General features: G+C 35.8%; 3 protein-coding genes across 3 annotated transcripts; 2 read left to right on the forward strand and 1 right to left on the reverse strand.

Annotated features, from left to right (window-relative positions):
* Positions 1 to 6,356: 6,356 nt before the first annotated feature.
* Positions 6,357 to 7,187, forward strand: LOC111203619. Its single transcript, XM_022697531.2, has one exon. It carries the CDS (start codon positions 6,357 to 6,359, stop codon positions 7,185 to 7,187), a length of 831 nt encoding a protein of 276 aa, XP_022553252.2.
* Positions 7,188 to 13,597: 6,410 nt separating this feature from the next.
* On the forward strand, positions 13,598 to 16,058 carry LOC106429590 (phosphomannomutase-like). Its single transcript, XM_013870336.2, has 10 exons — positions 13,598 to 13,972; positions 14,051 to 14,117; positions 14,554 to 14,630; positions 14,721 to 14,756; positions 14,905 to 14,960; positions 15,062 to 15,161; positions 15,262 to 15,357; positions 15,445 to 15,534; positions 15,632 to 15,683; positions 15,772 to 16,058. Exons 1-10 carry the CDS (start codon positions 13,613 to 13,615, stop codon positions 15,822 to 15,824), a joined length of 987 nt encoding a protein of 328 aa, XP_013725790.1. The 5' UTR covers positions 13,598 to 13,612; the 3' UTR covers positions 15,825 to 16,058.
* LOC106429591 (LIM domain-containing protein PLIM2a-like) lies at positions 16,032 to 17,225 on the reverse strand. The gene is made up of 4 exons (XM_013870337.2): positions 16,992 to 17,225; positions 16,817 to 16,907; positions 16,703 to 16,734; positions 16,032 to 16,625 (listed from the first exon to the last, which is right to left on the reverse strand). Exons 1-4 carry the CDS (start codon positions 17,208 to 17,210, stop codon positions 16,197 to 16,199), a joined length of 771 nt encoding a protein of 256 aa, XP_013725791.1. The 5' UTR covers positions 17,211 to 17,225; the 3' UTR covers positions 16,032 to 16,196.
* Positions 17,226 to 17,476: the final 251 nt, after the last annotated feature.

The following is a 17,476-nucleotide window of genomic DNA, read 5'->3' on the forward strand; positions in this document are numbered from 1 at the left end:
AGGAAAATGTTTCGTAGTAATTTACATGTAAATTTAAGTCGATTTTACGAGTAAAGAGAAAATTTGTTGTAAAGTCCTTGTAACTTTACAAGGTTTTTACGACGAAACATGTTACCATTAATTTGTGTGAAAACGTGTTTTAAGCATGCTTTACCAAACTGATACCCTCGGTTTAGAGATTTTGGAATAACTTGATTAGCTGCTATCAAAGTTACACCTCTTGAACGAATAGTTGCTAGAGAAGAATCATCTTTGCAAGAAGAAGTGTGTATCACTGAAGTGGAAGTATCTGAACAACAAACTGATGACATCCTTCTAATTGATGTGGATAACCGTCAATATGAACATCTTTTCGACGATATGACGGATGAAAAAGGTGAAGAAGAGTTTGATGCAAGCGATGATGATCATTGTACTGATATTGATGAAAACTCGAATTATTCAGAATGATGTAATATATGTTTTAAATATTTTTTTAAAAAATATAAAAATCAGTTTAAGACTTAATGAAAGTGTATATTGTTTGGTTATAATAATTATTTGTTGGCTTTTAAGGATTTAATTGGAGTTTAGGGTTTAAGAGAAAATAGGATAAATGGGAGAATGAGGGGGGGGGGGGGGGGGATGGGGTAAAAGGGATATGATGTTATAGGTAAGAGACTTTGGGGTTTAAGGATTTGATTTTCAGGGATTCAGATATATTCGTAGTAAATTCGTCGTAATGGAAAACACGGGCCTGGTATATTCCTTGTAACACACGTGTCCTTGCAAATTCGTTGTAATCATTTCCTTGCAAATTCGTTGTAAAGATTTCCTTGTAAATTCGTTGTAATGCTTCCTTGCAAATTCGTTGTAACTCTAAGAACGCGGCCCTGATAGATTCGTCGTAAACATGTGTCCTTGTAAATTTGTTGTAATGCTTTCCTTATGAATTCGCTGTAACTTTACAAGAATTTTTTTGACGAAACATGTTACCATTATTTTTGGTGAAAACGTGTTTAAGCTGTTTTACCAAACTGATTTTGTTGTAAGCATTCTCAATCCAAGCAAGTTAACTTCATTTCATACCCTCGGTTTAGAGATTACGGAATAATTTGATTATTTGCTATCAAGTGGTTGTTTGATTATAATACTTATAACTTGCGTTTTAAGGATTCAATTGGAGTTTAGGGTTTAAGAAAAAATAGGATAAAGGGGATGATGTGGTAAAAGGGGATGATGTGGTAACAGATAAGTGATTTTGGGGTTTAGGGATTTGATTTTCGGGGTTTCAGATATAGTCCTAGTAAATTCGTCATAATAGAAAACACACGGGCCTGGTAGATTCCTCGTAATACATGTGTCCTTGTAAATTCGTTGTAATGCTTTCCTTGTAATTTCATTGTAAAGCTTTCCTTGTAAAGTCGTCGTAAATTTTTCCTTGTAAGTTCGTCGTAAATATTCCTTGTAAATTCGTTGTAATTCTAAAAACGCGGATCTGGTAGATTCCTCGTAACACTAAAAACGCGGGACTGGTAGATTCCTCGTAAAATTACGACGACTTTACGAGGAATGTTGTTTTTTTATATAAAGTCGAAACATGAATGAGGAATGCCTCGTTCATTCCTCTCAAACCACTCCTCTCCTTCTCTCAAAGGTATGTTGTTTTTAATATTAATTTAGGTTTAGGTGGTTAGTTTAGGTGGTTAGTTTAGGTAATTAGATTAGGTGGTTAGTTTAGGTGGTTAGTTTAGGTGACAAAACTATATTCAAATATTAGGTTGAGGTATTTAAACGACTGATTAGATATTTTTTTAAAAAAATTAAATATATTTTATTTTCTTATAATTTTATGTAATTAATTATATTAATATGTTTCTTTTTTCAAGGTGGCTCCTAAAAAGATGGAACTGACGGTATGAATAAGCTTCATCAATGAAGCTACAAGGACGACTTCATCCTACTCTTCGAGGCGGAACCCATAGATGAAGTACGAGACTCTCCAGGAAGAAACACTTCCAACAACTACTTCGACGGCGTCGTCCTTTAGCTTTTTATTTTTCAATTTTTTTGTTTTCTATTATTAATTTAAATATTATTTTATGACATTTATATATTTAAAAAAAAATATTTTAATTTTCAATATTTTATTTTATAATTTAAATATTTTTATTTTGAATATTTCATAATAATATAATAATATGACAATGAGATGTAAATTTCTTATAATGTTTACAAGGAGTTTACAAGGAAGTACTTGTAAAATTCACGTAATCTTTATGATAAATTTACTAGGAAATACTTGTAAATTTCTCGTAAATATTACAAGGACTTTACATTAAAAGACTTGTCATAAATTGTACAAGTACTTAAAGACGACTTTACAAGGAAACTATACGAGTCTTTTACGATGAAACTACGACGAAATACTCTCTTTCGCTTTTACAACGAATTTATTTCGTCGTAAATGTTACATGGAAGTTACGACGAATCTTGCATTACGACGGGCGTTTTACAACGAAACGCTATTCCTTGTTAATTCGTTGTAACCCTTCTATTACAACGAATTAACAAGGAATATGACCCTTGTTATAAATATGTTTTCTTGTAGTGATGGCTGGATGGTTATTTTTATATTTGATGTTTGGTTATTTTGGTTTGTTTATTACTGCACTCTTTCAAAATTAAAATTTGTTAAAAGAATTTTATACATGTGTTTTTAATTTGGAACAATAACTAAATGCAAATAATAATTAAAAAATTTGAATCATACTCAGCATTACAATTTATTTTATTAAGTTTCCTATCATTTTAAATTTTATTATAGACTTTTTATAAATGGATTCAAAAAGAAAAGTCAATCTCATTAATTTATATTGGGCTTATAATTCATATAAGTTAAGACTTTTTGACCATGGTTTAATTTCATTTGTAAAACATTAAATGGGCTCAAATCATATTTTAGGCCTGTAGCTTTGTGCCCGAATAAATTAAAAAAAAAAATTGTGATCTAATAATCAAAGTTATTGAGAAAAAAAAAACAGACGGAAAGTAATGTCTTTAGTAAAAAAAACAAACGAAAGATAGCAGTTCTCTTCGTCCAAATCGACGATTCTGGAAAAACTGAAGAAAACTATCCTTCTTCAGTTCGTAGAAAGGAAAACAATCGGTTAAGGATGAATTGAGAAGATAAAAGATCAAATCTTTCCAGAAAGAGATCTTTCAAACATGCATCCTCTTGACAATCGGTAAGTTTTTTGTTTGATTTAAGAGTTCTAATATCGTCAGTTATTTTTTTGCTCTTACTCTGATTATATATGTACTTTTGGGATGCAGGACAACAAATGTAGTTTTGAGATGCATGACATAATATAATTAATTGTATTCAAAAAAATCTGGACCGAATCATGTAATATTGTTATTTTTGGTACAAATATTCGAACTTGTTTCAGAACATTTGTTATTTAGATATTCTTAGGTTCTTATACATCAGAACCGAACTTATCAAGACCCAAAATGACCAACTCAAAACCCACACGTAAATTTATAATATTCAAGTAGAGCCTTATTTCAAAAAGAGAAAAACGATACCCGAAAAGAACAACTCATACCCGAAAAGAACAACTCATACCTAAATGAAGCCAATGTTCATACCTAACTGATTTTATAAACTAATAAAAAAGATTTTTTCTATGTGTTTGATTAAATTAAATGAAATAGAAAGAGTTTTTTAAATAGTAAAATAATTTTATTGAGTGTAAATTAAGTGACAATAAATGTAATACATTTTTATTATTTTGATTTAAGTTATTATTTTATTAACAAAAACAAGTTTTTGTGATGGGAATATCTTGAGTAATTTTTCACCGATTGAAACTAAAATAAATAAAAAAGTTTTAGTAAAACAATTTAAACCAAACATTTAACCATAAGCAAAATCCAGTTATTTTACATTTTTGATTTTATAATTGTTACGAAGTTTATGTTAATTTACTAATAAATCAAAATCTGCACTTAATTATTATCATTATTTTTTTCGAATGAATGTTAAATTCTTATTAAAGAAAACATTGTTACATTTACAATGCATCCTTAATCAGAAAGTTTTTTAAAGTTACTCCATAAAGACTTATATACTTTAACTTCTATACTCAAAGTACTGGCCTTGTTGAGAACCAGTATTGTAATCCCCCTTCCATCCTATTATCTCATGCCCTCAATATTGACGAAAATATGTTCCGAATGCTTCTATCTACCATTCTGATCATCTTGTTTGGTGGTAAGGATGCCTCACCATGTCTTCTATCATCACTTTCCAACCACAACCCGTGGATAGTTGCCTGGAACACATACTTCAAAGCAAAGATCTTGATAGTATTTTGACCCGTAGAGATCATTGATTGTTGTGTAATCATCTTCCATGAGACCTCTTGCGAGATTCTCCCAGACTTCTGCTGAATATCTACACTAAAAAGATGATTCCTTGTTTCTAAAGGTTCATCACAGAGAGAACATGCCGCATTCACATTTCCACCTGAATTCTGCACTTTATTATTATGGTAATATAATTAATGATATGATATATTGTTAAGGTAATATAATTATTAAAATTGTTAAACTAAGTGAAATATGAAAATATAATTAATGAAATCATATTAATGAAATTACTAAAATAAAACTATACTTTTTTTATACTGCTATTTATGTTTCCAAACAATTTTCATTTATACTATTATCCATATATATTTTCAAACAGTACCAAAAGTACTTTCAATAATATAGATACGTGATTGTAAATTTACAATGTGTTATAAATCATTAAGTGGATGACCCATAACCAAGACCAAGACAAGGCCCAGTCGTGGCCAATGGAGGAGAGAGAGAGAGTCGGCGGCCAAGATCCTAGTTGGCCAAGACTTCAAGTTTTCATTTTCTCTGTTTTTGATGTTTTCCTATTTCCTGTTGGATTAGGTTTTGGATAATTTCCTATTTACTTAAACTTTGTAATCCTTATAAAAGGAACCTCTGTTGTTCATTAATAATACAGATCGAATTCCCCATTCTTTTGCAACACGTTATCAGCACGATAGACTCTAAAACCCTGAGACAAAAAATCGAAACCTAAAAGCCTAAAATCGGCGACCACTCTTAAACCCTAGACACGTTATTCGTCTGATCAAGAACCCAGACGATCCATCTCAAATCCCTGACGTCCTCAGCTCACGTCCCAGCTCAGACGTGACCCGTCCAGCTTGCGATCGCATCCGAGACGCCGCGCACCCGAGACAAGCCCGCGCCCGTCCTCAGCTCGCGTCCGCCCCCGGTCTGCGATCCGATTGGAGACTACAAGCGTCCGTTCGTCTCAGCTCAAAGTTTCATCCGTTCCTGTTCTCTCTTTCTTTGGTGGTCCGGTTCTAAATCTCTACAAAGCAAAGGTATAACTTAATCTGAGAACCTAGAAAGATCAAAACCCTAATCCATTATTATGGAAACTTCGTCTTTGATGAAACCCTAGAAAATTACAAATTTAAAATCTACAAATCTCATAACTAGTAACCTGAATTGATTCCTTAGAACTTGTTGATTGATAGTTCCTGATCAGAATTTAAGAAACCCTAATTCTGGAATCGAAACCCTAAACCTAAAGGATTGAATCCGATTTTAATCTTCCTTGATTGAGTGTTTAATGATCTGAGGTTTTAGGTTGATAGATTGCTTGAATAATCTAAATCGAATTTAAACCCTAAAGGCCTTGAAACCTTGAAATCATATTGATTAAAACCGGCAGCCTTATTGTTTAAATTGAAATCCTAAATTCATAACTTGAATCCAATAGAAATCGAATTTCTAAGGTTGTTTGCATTACATCTAAATCTAAATTGAATTACATTCGTATTGTTTAAAATCGACCAGCATATAGAATATACGAATCTGAATCTGATTACATTGATAAATACATATGGCCGTGTGGCCTTAATCTCTCTGGTACATGTAGAATCATAAATTAGTATTGATTCGCACCATGGTCAAATAGATTTACATAGCCGATCCTATTGTTTAATAACATGGCCGAATAGGGCATGCTTGTAGCCGATTTGTTTTGAATGTCTAAAGGTCGAATGATCACATTGTGAATCTGAATTTTAAATGACAATGTGATCCAGATGTCGAAAATCTCAAATCTAGACTACGCAGCCCTTAATCTCTCTGGAGATAACTATTTACAGTGGGCGCTAGATACAAAGATCAACCTGAGGTCAAAGGGATTCGGTGATACGATCATCGAGGGAAAAAATGATAGTGATAAAAACAGATACAGGGCGATTAGTATTATACGCCATCACCTCATTGAAGGTTTAAAGGATCAGTACTTAACAATGGAAAATCCACTAGACCTTTGGACCGCTTTACAGCGTAGATATGATCACCAGAAAACGGTGCTACTTCCAAAGGCTAGATATGAGTGGAAGAATCTCAGATTCATGGACTATAAATCCGTGGATGAATACAATTCTGTATTGTTCAGAATAGTTTCAATGATGAGATTGTGTGGTGAAGAAGTAACCGAAAAGGAGTTACTTGATAAGACCTTCTCTACATTCCATTCAACGAATGTGTTGCTGCAGCAGCAGTACATAGAGAGAGGATTCGCCACATATACTGATCTGATCTCGTGCCTACTTCTAGCCGAGGCTAATAATGAACTCCTGATGAAGAACAGTGAGATGAGACCTTCAGGTTCAACACCATTACCAGAAGCTCACAAAGCTGAACATGAAAAGAAAGATCCCAAAGAAAGCAACCACGTCTATAATGAGAGAAGAATACACGGTAGAAACCGTGGTGGGTACAAGGGACGTGGTGGCCGTGACAATTATGCTTATGGCCGTGGATATGGAAACCACAATAACCGTGGTCGTGGTTCCAACCATGACCGTGGAAGAGCCAATTTTGGCCACGGTCGAGGCGGTATATCTAAGCCGTCTTACTCGACCAAATCCGTTTGTCACAGGTGTGGGATGAGTAACCATTGGGCCAAGAATTGTAGAACCCCTAAACATTTATGTGAACTCTATCAAGAGAGTCTTAAGAACAAGAACCCAGAAGCTCATATGGTTCACGACAATGGGTATGATGCTGATGATTATTTCGACCATGAAAAGGATGATCCAATGGATCACGAGACATCAGATTGTCTTAAAGACTAAATTTGACTCATATTTTTGTTCTTTGACTGTTTTGGTGTTTTTATTTTTATTGTTTGAATTTATAATATGAAAGTTTTAAAGATTATAAAGTCTCTGAGATTAGAAATCTTCTTATATATAATGAATGAGATGAGTATACTCGTGGTGGATAGTGGCTCAAGGCACACAATTCTTAGAGACAAAAGATACTTCGTCAATCTCATAATACAAAGTGCAAAAATACACACTATTGCGGGTGTGGCCGGCCTGATTGAGGGTCACGGCCATGCTTATATATTGATGCCTAAAGGCACTCGTCTAGAGATTAAAAATGCCTTGTATTCCCCTAGCTCTAAACGGAGCCTATTGAGTTTCAAGGATATAAGATTGAGCGGTTTCCACCTTGAAACATGGGAAGAAGGAAATAAAAAATTCCTTAACATAATCACCAAAGGCAATAAAAGGATCCTAGAAACCTTACCTGCAATGTCTACTGGCCTATACTATGCAAAGGTTAGTATGATCGAGGCTAATGCCTGCGAAATTTTCACTCTATGGCATAACCGGTTTGGCCATCCCGGTAATAACATGATGCGAAAGTTGATAATGAATTCACAAGGGCACACGATTAAAGGAGTTGTCCCATACAATCTCACATGTGCAGCATGTGCACAAGGGAAACTCATAACTAGGCCATCACCAGCCAAAGTTAATAAAGAGATCATAAATTTTCTGGAAAGGATTCAGGGAGACATATGTGGACCAATACACCCACCTAGTGGGACGTTCCGGTATTTCATGGTCCTGATTGATGCATCGACCAGATGGTCGCATGTTTGTCTACTATCCACATGGAACTTGGCATTTGCACGCCTACTTGCACAGATAATAAGACTTAGAGCACACTTTCCAAATTTCCCTCTAAAGACTATACGTCTAGACAATGCTGGTGAGTTTACGTCCCAGACCTTTAATGAATATTGTATGTCCATGGGGGTAAGTGTAGAACACTCCGTGGCATATGTACATACACAGAACGGCTTGGCCGAATCCTTCATTAAACGTATCCAACTGATAGCCAGACCATTGCTCATGAGGTCTCAGCTCCCGGTATCAGTGTGGGGACATGCCGTATTACATGCAGCAGAACTGATTCGCATCAGGCCATCTAGTGAGCATAGATATTCGCCATCCCAGTTACTCACGGGTCATGAGCCAGACGTGTCCCACATCAAAACATTTGGATGTGCCGTTTACGTTCTAATTGCTCCACCACAGAGAACGAAAATGGGACCACAGAGAAGGATGGGAATATACATTAGATATGACTCCCCAACCATTATAAAGTATCTTGAGCCAACAACCGGTGATTTGTTTAAGGCCAGATACGCAGACTCACAGTTTGATGAGTCCACATATCCGACCTTAGGGGGAGATAACAGCCGGTTGAGCAAAGAAATAGAATGGTCTCGACCATATCTTGGCAAGATCCTCGGACTAAAGAATGTGATATGGAAGTCCAAAAGATTATACATCTTCAAAAGCTAGCTAATCAACTGCCAGATTCATTTGCTGACCCGAATAGAGTGACAAAGTCATATATACCGGCTTGTAACGCACCAATAAGAATAGTCGTCCAGAAGGGACAAGGTCAAGTGGCTACAGAGTCTAAACAACGTCTCAAACGTGGTAGACCTATTGGTTCCAAAGATAAACAGCCTCGGAAGTCCAAGAGAGGTGCTGGATCTGAGAGCATCAAGGAAACCGTCCAGAACATTAATGGACCGGCCGAGCCGACCAGAACGGTTGAGCCAAGTGGGCCGGCCACACCAACTGATCCGACCGTTCCAAATGATGGGGTTCAGGACGCCGAACTTCATGGGACAACAGGGCCGGACAATCAAGAAATCTCTATAAACTATATAATGTCTGGAACGAAATGGAACAGAAATGATATCGACGTCGATGATATATTTGCTTATAAAGTAGCACTTGAGATCATGGAAAAAGATGAGGATCTAGAACCCACGTCCATATATGAATGCATACAAAGATCAGATTGGATCAAATGAAAAGAAGCTATAAACGTGGAGTTAGAATCATTAAAGAAAAGAGGCGTTTTTGGCCCTATAACCGTGACACCTAGAGATGTCAAACCAGTGGGATACAAATGGGTCTTTGTGAGAAAGAGAAATGAGAAAGGAGAAGTAGTGAGATACAAAGCACGGCTTGTAGCACAAGGATTCTCACAGAGACCAGGAATAGATTATGAGGAAACTTATTCCCCTGTGGTGGACGCAACTACATTACGATATTTGATCAGTCTGGCCGTGAAAGAGAAACTTGATCTGCGCCTAATGGATGTAGTAACAGCGTATCTATATGGCTCATTGGATAATGAAATTCATATGAAAGTTCCAGAGGGTATTGAGCTCAAAGATAAGAAAGGTTCTCGAGAACAACATTGCATTAAGCTGAATAAAGCCTTGTACGGTTTAAAACAATCAGGTCGAATGTGGTACAACAGATTATCAGAGTACCTAATGAAAGAGGGTTATAAAAACGATCCAATAAGTCCATGTATTTTTATAAAGAGATTCGACAGCAAAGGCTTCGTGATTATGTCTGTCTATGTGGACGACCTGAATGTAATAGGAATCTCTGGAGAGATTTCCCAAACGGTCGAATGTCTAAAGAAAGAATTCGAAATGAAAGACTTAGGGAAAACTAAGTTCTGTTTGGGACTGCAATTTGAGTATGTAGACAAAGGAATCCTTGTGCATCAAAAGACATATACAGAAAAGATACTAAAGCAGTTTAATATGGACAAGGCTCATTCCTTGTCGAGTCCTATGGTCGTGAGGTCCTTAGACCTGGAGAAGAACCCATTCGGACCAAAGAAGCCGAACGAGGAAACACTCGGACTGGAAGTGCCTTACCTAAGTGCCATTGGAGCCTTAATGTATTTAGCTAGTCATACAAGTCCGGACATTAGTTTTGCCGTGAGTTTACTGTCCAGATTCAGTTCATGTCCGACACTTAGGCACTGGAACGGAATAAAACATCTGTTCAGATATCTGCAAGGAACAACGGACCTCGGATTGTTCTATACCGACCAGCCAGGAAATAGTTTGGTCGGATATGCAGATGCTGGGTACTTATCTGGCCCACACAATGCTAGATCTGAGACAGGTTATGTGTTTATACACGGTGGGGCTGCAGTATGTTGGCGGTCCACAAAACAAACCTTAGTGGCAACATCCTCTAATCATGCCGAGATCATAGCCATGTATGAAGCAAGCCGAGAGCTTGTATGGTTGAGGAACATGACCGGCCATATTCTTAAAGAGAGTGGCCTGGCCGTGTGAAAGGAAAAAGGAGAGCCTACGATCATCTATGAGGACAATGCAGCCTGCATTGCTCAGCTCGAAGATGGATACATTAAGGGAGATAGAGCGAACACACATCTTGCCCAAGTTCTTCTTCACCCACGACCTACAGAAAGCTAAAGAAGTTGAAGTGGTTCAAGTTCGGTCCAGTGACAATTCAGCCGATCTCTTCACCAAGTCTCTGCCAACCTCAACGTTCAGGAAGCTGGTTCATCAGATATGTATGCGCCAGTTGAAAGATCTTCAGTGATGCCTTCATCAGGGGGAGTGTCATGCGTTGTACTATTTTTCCTATCTACGGTTTCCATTTTTTCCATGTTGGGTTTTTGGTTTTCCTAGAAAGTTTTAACGAGGCAACATCGTGCATGATACAAACCCATATGGTTATGGCATCCAAAGGAGAGTGTTATAAATCATTAAGTGGATGACCCATAACCAAGACCAAGACAAGGCCCAGCCGTGACCTATGGAGGAGAGAGAGTCGGCGGCCAAGATCCTAGTTTGGCCAAGACTTCAAGTTTTCTTTTTCTCTGTTTTAGATGTTTTCCTATTTCCTGTTGGATTAAGTTTTGGATAATTTCTTTTTTACTTAAACTTTGTGATCCTTATAAAAGGAACCTCTGTTGTTCATTAATAATACAGATCGAATTCCCCATTCTTTTACAACACAATGTTTGGTTGTCCAAATAATTAAATTTCTGTTGCAAATCTTGGCTATCTTAATAGACTTCTGAACCAAATGAAAACGATATTGTTCGCTTTTCACCACCATACTTGATAGATTTTTTTTTTTTGGGAGATTTTTATGTCTTATAGACTTTTGCTCTTACAGCCATTTGATGATGCGATCTATGGGGCTCTGTGAACGCAATAATATTCCTCCTGAGGCGTAAAGCTGGTCTTATTTCCCAAAAATTGTCATCTTCCAAACAAGCGAGAGGCGTCGTTTTCTCTAGGCATGGATACTATCTGAACAAAAATTGATCCAAAATAAAATAGTTTGAATCAGTTTTGCCTTTAAATTATTTATCCATATCAGTTCTTAATGTTAAGAACCTGGGTTCCGTTGTTCGGTAGCTGATCTAAAAATTATTTGTATCCAAAGGAAAAATTTAATATTAAAATTTAATTTAATAAGTAAACAAATGCATTAATTATTGAAAATTGGTAAACAATGACACCAAACTTATAAATGTCATAGGGGGCAACAACTTATAAATGTCATAGGGGGCAACTGCACACCCAAGTTGCACATAAGGACTATGTGTCCAAATTCTCTTCATTTGATAGACATGAAGTCAATTGGTTCTTATCCGAACCGATCCGAATACCTGAGTTCCTAAATCTAATTTCCTTAGGAATGAAAATGAAACAATTTCTTCCATGGTGACGGAGATCTTACGTGAGATCTCCAGTTTCAACAATGGATATGCAAGCTTTTGTAAACGAGAGTGATCACTTGCTCAAGAATGTAAAAAAACTGCTTGCATTACAAATTTACAACACTGTTACGTACGTTACCAATAGATGATGTATTGATCTTGAAAGAATGAGAAAAGATATATAACAACATCGTGGGAAAAAAAATTGAATGGGACACATGCCCGGGCTTGACCCCATACACGTGAAACAATCATGTGGGCCCATAATTCATGAAAACAAAAAAAGAGGTATATTTTTTTCTATTGTTGTTACTTAAATAGATCAATGTGTATTGTAATTGTGTTTCACGCTAAATTATTCTTTTTCACAGTGTATTTCACTCTTTTCCTACTACACACGAGTTACAAGACCAAAATATAAAAAGAGTTATCAAAATATATAGATTGTCTATAATATAATGTTTACAATCCCGGTTTCAGATGCTCCAGCCGAAAAAATCTTCTCAAAACTACAATTGTAAAAATATTACTTACGAGTTGCTATCAACTATTTACAAGAAATATTTAATGGTTTGGCTATGTTATTACTTATTAACTAAGAAAAATATGATCAGAAAACCTTAATTCTAAAAATTTGATAGATAATTTTCAAAAAAAAAATTAAGAAGTGTTATTTTACAAAAAAAATAATCAAATTTTAATAGTTTTGAAGATGTAAATTTTTTTATTATAAATTGATTTTTTTATCGAGAATTATTTATATATATAGTTAAGGTCTTCAGTTTTGTATTTTGTATTAGAGGTGGGCGTTCGGGTATCCATTCGGGTTCGGTTCGGATCTAATCGGGTTTCGGGTTTTCAGCCCCATTCGGGTATTTCTAAATTTCGGTTCGGGTTCGGATAACCCATTTAAATTATTTTTAAAGTTTTAATATTCATTATATGCTTAAAATTTCTCAAAATCTATAAAACAAAATAATATATTACATATAAATTTGTATAATATATGTCAAAATACCTAAAATTAACATATAAATTGGTTTAATTTGAATAGTTGGATAGAAAATCAATAGATATTTCAAGCATTTTGGTGTTTTGAATATATTTTAGCTATTTTAGTCATTTACTTTTGACTATTTATGTATATTTTTAAGCATTTTAGACAACTTAAAAGTATCTTATATACTTTGGATGTTTTTAATATATATTAAATCTAAAAATAAGTAATATATTTAGGTATATAAATCTACTTCGGTTACATTCGGGTACCCGAGATACTTTGGTTCGGGTCGGGTTCGGTTTCGGTTCTTTAGATACTAAAATTTTGAATCCATTCGGATATTTAATCAATTTTGGTTCGGGTTTGGTACTACTTTTTCGGATCGGGTTCGGTTTGGTTCTTCGGATCCGGGTGTTTTGCGCAGCCCTATTTTGTATTATCTCAGGACCGGCACTGATGGGAACATGAACTGGACTTGAAGTGGCGCCGGTATCACTTCTTCTCAAGATCAAGATGGTTAGTTACCAAAACTCTATAAAAAATAAGTAATTCTTCTCGGACCCCTATATTTCCCCTACATATCATCATATCATAACAGATCCAAGTATTTTTTTTGTTTTTCAGTCGAACATTTTTCCAAATGAACACTTTATTTGAACCGCAAGAAATGTTGTAATGCTTCCGTTTAAATTCAACCATACTATAAGAGTATTAGTATATAGAGAAATAATGATATTAACGCGTCACGATTATTTAATCAACCAATCACATATCTCTAGGACAAAAAGAGAGGACCATATATTAAGCGACACACTTTCGTTAAAGATTAGATCGGTCCACTCTCGTTTATATTGTTATTCACATCTTCTTCCGCCATTATCATCATCATCTTCTTCCACTTCCAAATCTCTTCATCCTTCAATGGCGGCCAAGAAGCCAGGAGTGATCGCTTTGTTCGACGTCGACGGTACTCTCACTGCTCCGAGGAAGGAAGCTACTCCTGAATTGCTCGAGTTCATCCGAGAATTGCGCAAGGTATGTCGTGTGGTTGATCCATCGTAGCTTCTTGTATGCCTGGTTAGTGTTCGATGAAATGTCTGTGAGAGTTTTCAGGTGGTTACTGTTGGAGTCGTCGGTGGATCTGATCTAAGCAAGATATCTGAGCAGCTTGGCAAAACAGGTACGTAATGTGATCAGATTGGGAAAAAGAAACTATACTCTGTTCTTAGAAAATTCGATTTTGTATCTAAAGGAAGGATCTTTTTCATGCACTGATGAGAAATGTCACTCTCTTTTTTTTTTTGTGTGTTTTCTGTTATATATGTGGGATCCTTTTAGAAGCTGTGACTAGCGAGACTTTCTCTGGTTTAGATCGTTGACTAAATCCATCAACAACAAAGATACATAAGAGCACAAGATCCCTTACGTCTGTATATTAGGATAGCTGCTGATCATCTCTGTAATTATATTCTGGAATGTGTTTGATTTCTCCAAGTCTCTCTCTTTATCTGATTATCTTAATAGGGAATCTTTTATCTGGCTCTAGTGCTCTACCTTGTTGTCTTGTGAGTCTCCATCTGTTTGGCTAATACTTTCGAGTTTGTATTTTTGTGCAGTCACCACCGACTATGATTATTGTTTCTCTGAGAATGGTCTTGCTGCCCATAAAGATGGGGAGCCCATTGGAATCCAGGTGCACATGAAACGATGGCTTTTACTTTTACCCACATTGTTGCTTTATCGTTTCTTTTGTTTCTTAATAGTTTGTATCTTTCTTTCTTAGAGCCTGAAGCTGTACCTTGGCGAAGACAAACTCAAGGTAATGCACAAATCATTGCCCCTCTCATGTGTAGTAGATAGCAGGAGTTCATTTAATGTTTCTTGACTGGTTTAATTGGTGGTGAAGCGATATTCAAGTACATGTGTTTGATGAATAGTTCGTTATAGCGTTAAATTTGATGATGCAGGAGCTGATAAATTTCACGCTGCACTACATTGCAGACTTGGATATTCCAATCAAAAGGTACATATGTAGTTCTACATCTAGTGTCCAGTTATGTTTTAATTATTTTAGAAGGTCTTCAAGTTGTTAAAGATTCTTATTTTTGTAATTTGTAAACACAGGGGAACATTTATAGAATTCCGAAATGGAATGCTCAATGTGTCACCGATTGGTCGCAACTGCAGCCAAGAAGAAAGAGACGAGTTCGAGAGATATGATAAGGTAAGAGAAAACTTTTTTAGTTCGGTTCCTTATAGAAAACCAATCATGAGCATTGTTTGTTTAAGTGATGATATCATTCTAACATGTTTGTCTTAAAAAGGTTCAAAACATTAGACCAAAGATGGTGGCTGAACTTCGTGAGCGGTTTGCACATCTTAACCTTACTTTCTCAATTGGAGGACAGATCAGCTTCGATGTGAGTTGGAATGAAAATGTGGATTTTAACAAATTTCTTATAGCCAGTTTTTGTGTTACTGAGCCTAGTTCCATTGTTATGAACCAGGTCTTCCCTAAAGGTTGGGACAAGACTTACTGCTTGCAGTACCTTGAAGACTTCAATGAAATTCATTTCTTCGGTGACAAAACCTATGAGGTAACACAACTTAACTTTTGTAAATTCTGGAGTGATTCTTGCATGATTTTCCATTGAGCTTGTTGTGTAAAAAAACACGGCTTTAACTTCCTTTCAGGGTGGAAATGATTATGAAATTTATGAATCACCAAAAACAATTGGCCATTCAGGTCAGTTTGTTGGATATATCATCTGTTTATCTCTGTATGTGTTAGTGACATTTTCATGACCAGTAAGATTGTTTCTTCTGCGTTGCAGTTACTAGTCCAGATGATACAATGGCTAAATGCAAAGCTCTGTTCATGTCTTGAAAAACAACTATCCATCTCAGGAACACAATGCGAGAGATTGACTATTCTTGGCGAATTTTCACAACTTTTGATTATTTGCATTACAAGAAATAGAGACAAGTATGTTTGCATACCGATTCCGTATGTTTTGAATTTTGGTTCAGAAAAATAAAACATTTGGTTATAATCTTTGTTTCAGAACAAGAACTGGTTTTCTCATAGCTAAGATTAAAGAAAGTATACTCTTTTTAAAAATGGATGTTAAAGGTTTGTTTTTACAACAGATTCTCTCCAAGCTTTACAATAATTTACAAAAAGAATGATTGTATACATATATTAATTTGTAAAGATAAAAAGCATATAAAACTTCAAACTTGAGAACTGGTAGGATAGTTACTCAGCCTTAGGCTCAGGCTCTTCTCCTGCAGCTTCAGGGGCTGCTTCTTCTTCTTTTTTTCCTTCTCCTTCTTCTCCCTCGGGAACCACGGCCTCATCTTCAGGTTTGTGGTCATCATGAGGAGGAGAAGAGGCACCAGAAGAGGCGGATCGGCGGTGGTTAGCAGCAGCTTGATGGACGTTATTGTAACTTCCTTTCTCGAGAAAGAGCTGGTTGAAATGAACTTTACAGTAGAGGACGCCGTTGAGAGAAGCGTACGAAGAGTGAGTCAAAGGACAACCACTGTGTGCACACTTGAAGCAAGTCTTGTGGAAACATTCTCCTTCCATTGTTACTTTCTCAAGTGGATAAACGGTTTTCTGACAAGTCGCACACTTGTCTTGTGTTCCACTGAAGAATGAAGATAACTTGCTTGGAGCTCGAGTCTTGCAGATTCAAATGAAATAATTAGATTAAAGATTAAAGAAACATGCAAAATAAAAAATAGTTATAAGTTCATTACTAGCTGATCATTCGTCTTGTCTGTCTTTCCTCCTGTTGTATATTAAATAACGTTAGCACAGACAAATGAAAAAACATTCGAAAACAGAACAAGGAAGAGATAAACTAAAGAGACCTGTGTGAAGACTCTTGACAGATTCTTTAAAAAGCTGCTCAAAGTGACGCTTGCAGTAAAGAACTCCATCCATTGATGAGTAGTTACTTATCTGTTGAGAAAAGAGTTTCAAAGCATTCTCGAAATAGGGTAACAATGAAGAAATAAAGAAGAAGAAGAAGAAGAAGACATATACCACGAGAGAGCCATTGCAATGGCTGCATCTGAAGCAGTTTTTGTGATAAGTGTTTCCTTCCAACGTCAACAAATCCATCACGTAGACGGTTTTGTCACAGGCCTTGCATTTATCCAATGTTCCTGTAAACGACATTTTTTCTATCTTCTGTGTTGTTTCTGGAGTTAAACAACGAGGAGAATACAAAAACAAAATGAGTTTTTGTTTCTTTCTTTTCATCTATGAGTTGCATGTGTTATTTATTAGAAGTTCTTGATTGAGAATCTTGGTTCCAGTGGTGGAGATTCGAAAGAGGAGACACCATTTAATTCTAGGATTGTTTATTTTACCGATCATCATCATTTTCTTTTTTTTTTTTGTTTTTTTTTTCGGGCAAATGGATGAAGGGTTTCCCTTTCTTGAGCTCTATTTTTAAATTAGCGGAAAAGAATGACAATAGTCAAAGTTACGAGGAGGCTATTTCATAATTATTTAAATATTAAGGG

This window comes from Brassica napus, chromosome C3 (genome assembly GCF_020379485.1).
Source record: "Brassica napus cultivar Da-Ae chromosome C3, Da-Ae, whole genome shotgun sequence".
Lineage (NCBI taxonomy): Eukaryota > Viridiplantae > Streptophyta > Magnoliopsida > Brassicales > Brassicaceae > Brassica > Brassica napus.

Coding starts and splice junctions, on each gene's coding strand:
- LOC111203619 (XM_022697531.2), top strand. CDS start 6,357: ATGGAAAATCCACTAGACCTTTGGACCGCTTTACAGCGTAGATATGAT.
- LOC106429590 (XM_013870336.2), top strand. CDS start 13,613: ATGCTTCCGTTTAAATTCAACCATACTATAAGAGTATTAGTATATAGA. Junction 14,757..14,904: donor TTGGCGAAGACAAACTCAAG/GTAATGCACAAA, acceptor TTGATGATGCAG/GAGCTGATAAATTTCACGCT. Junction 15,684..15,771: donor AAAAACAATTGGCCATTCAG/GTCAGTTTGTTG, acceptor TCTGCGTTGCAG/TTACTAGTCCAGATGATACA.
- LOC106429591 (XM_013870337.2), bottom strand. CDS start 17,210: ATGAAAAGAAAGAAACAAAAACTCATTTTGTTTTTGTATTCTCCTCGT. Junction 16,908..16,991: donor ATTGCAATGGCTCTCTCGTG/GTATATGTCTTC, acceptor TTTTCTCAACAG/ATAAGTAACTACTCATCAAT. Junction 16,735..16,816: donor TGTCAAGAGTCTTCACACAG/GTCTCTTTAGTT, acceptor AATATACAACAG/GAGGAAAGACAGACAAGACG.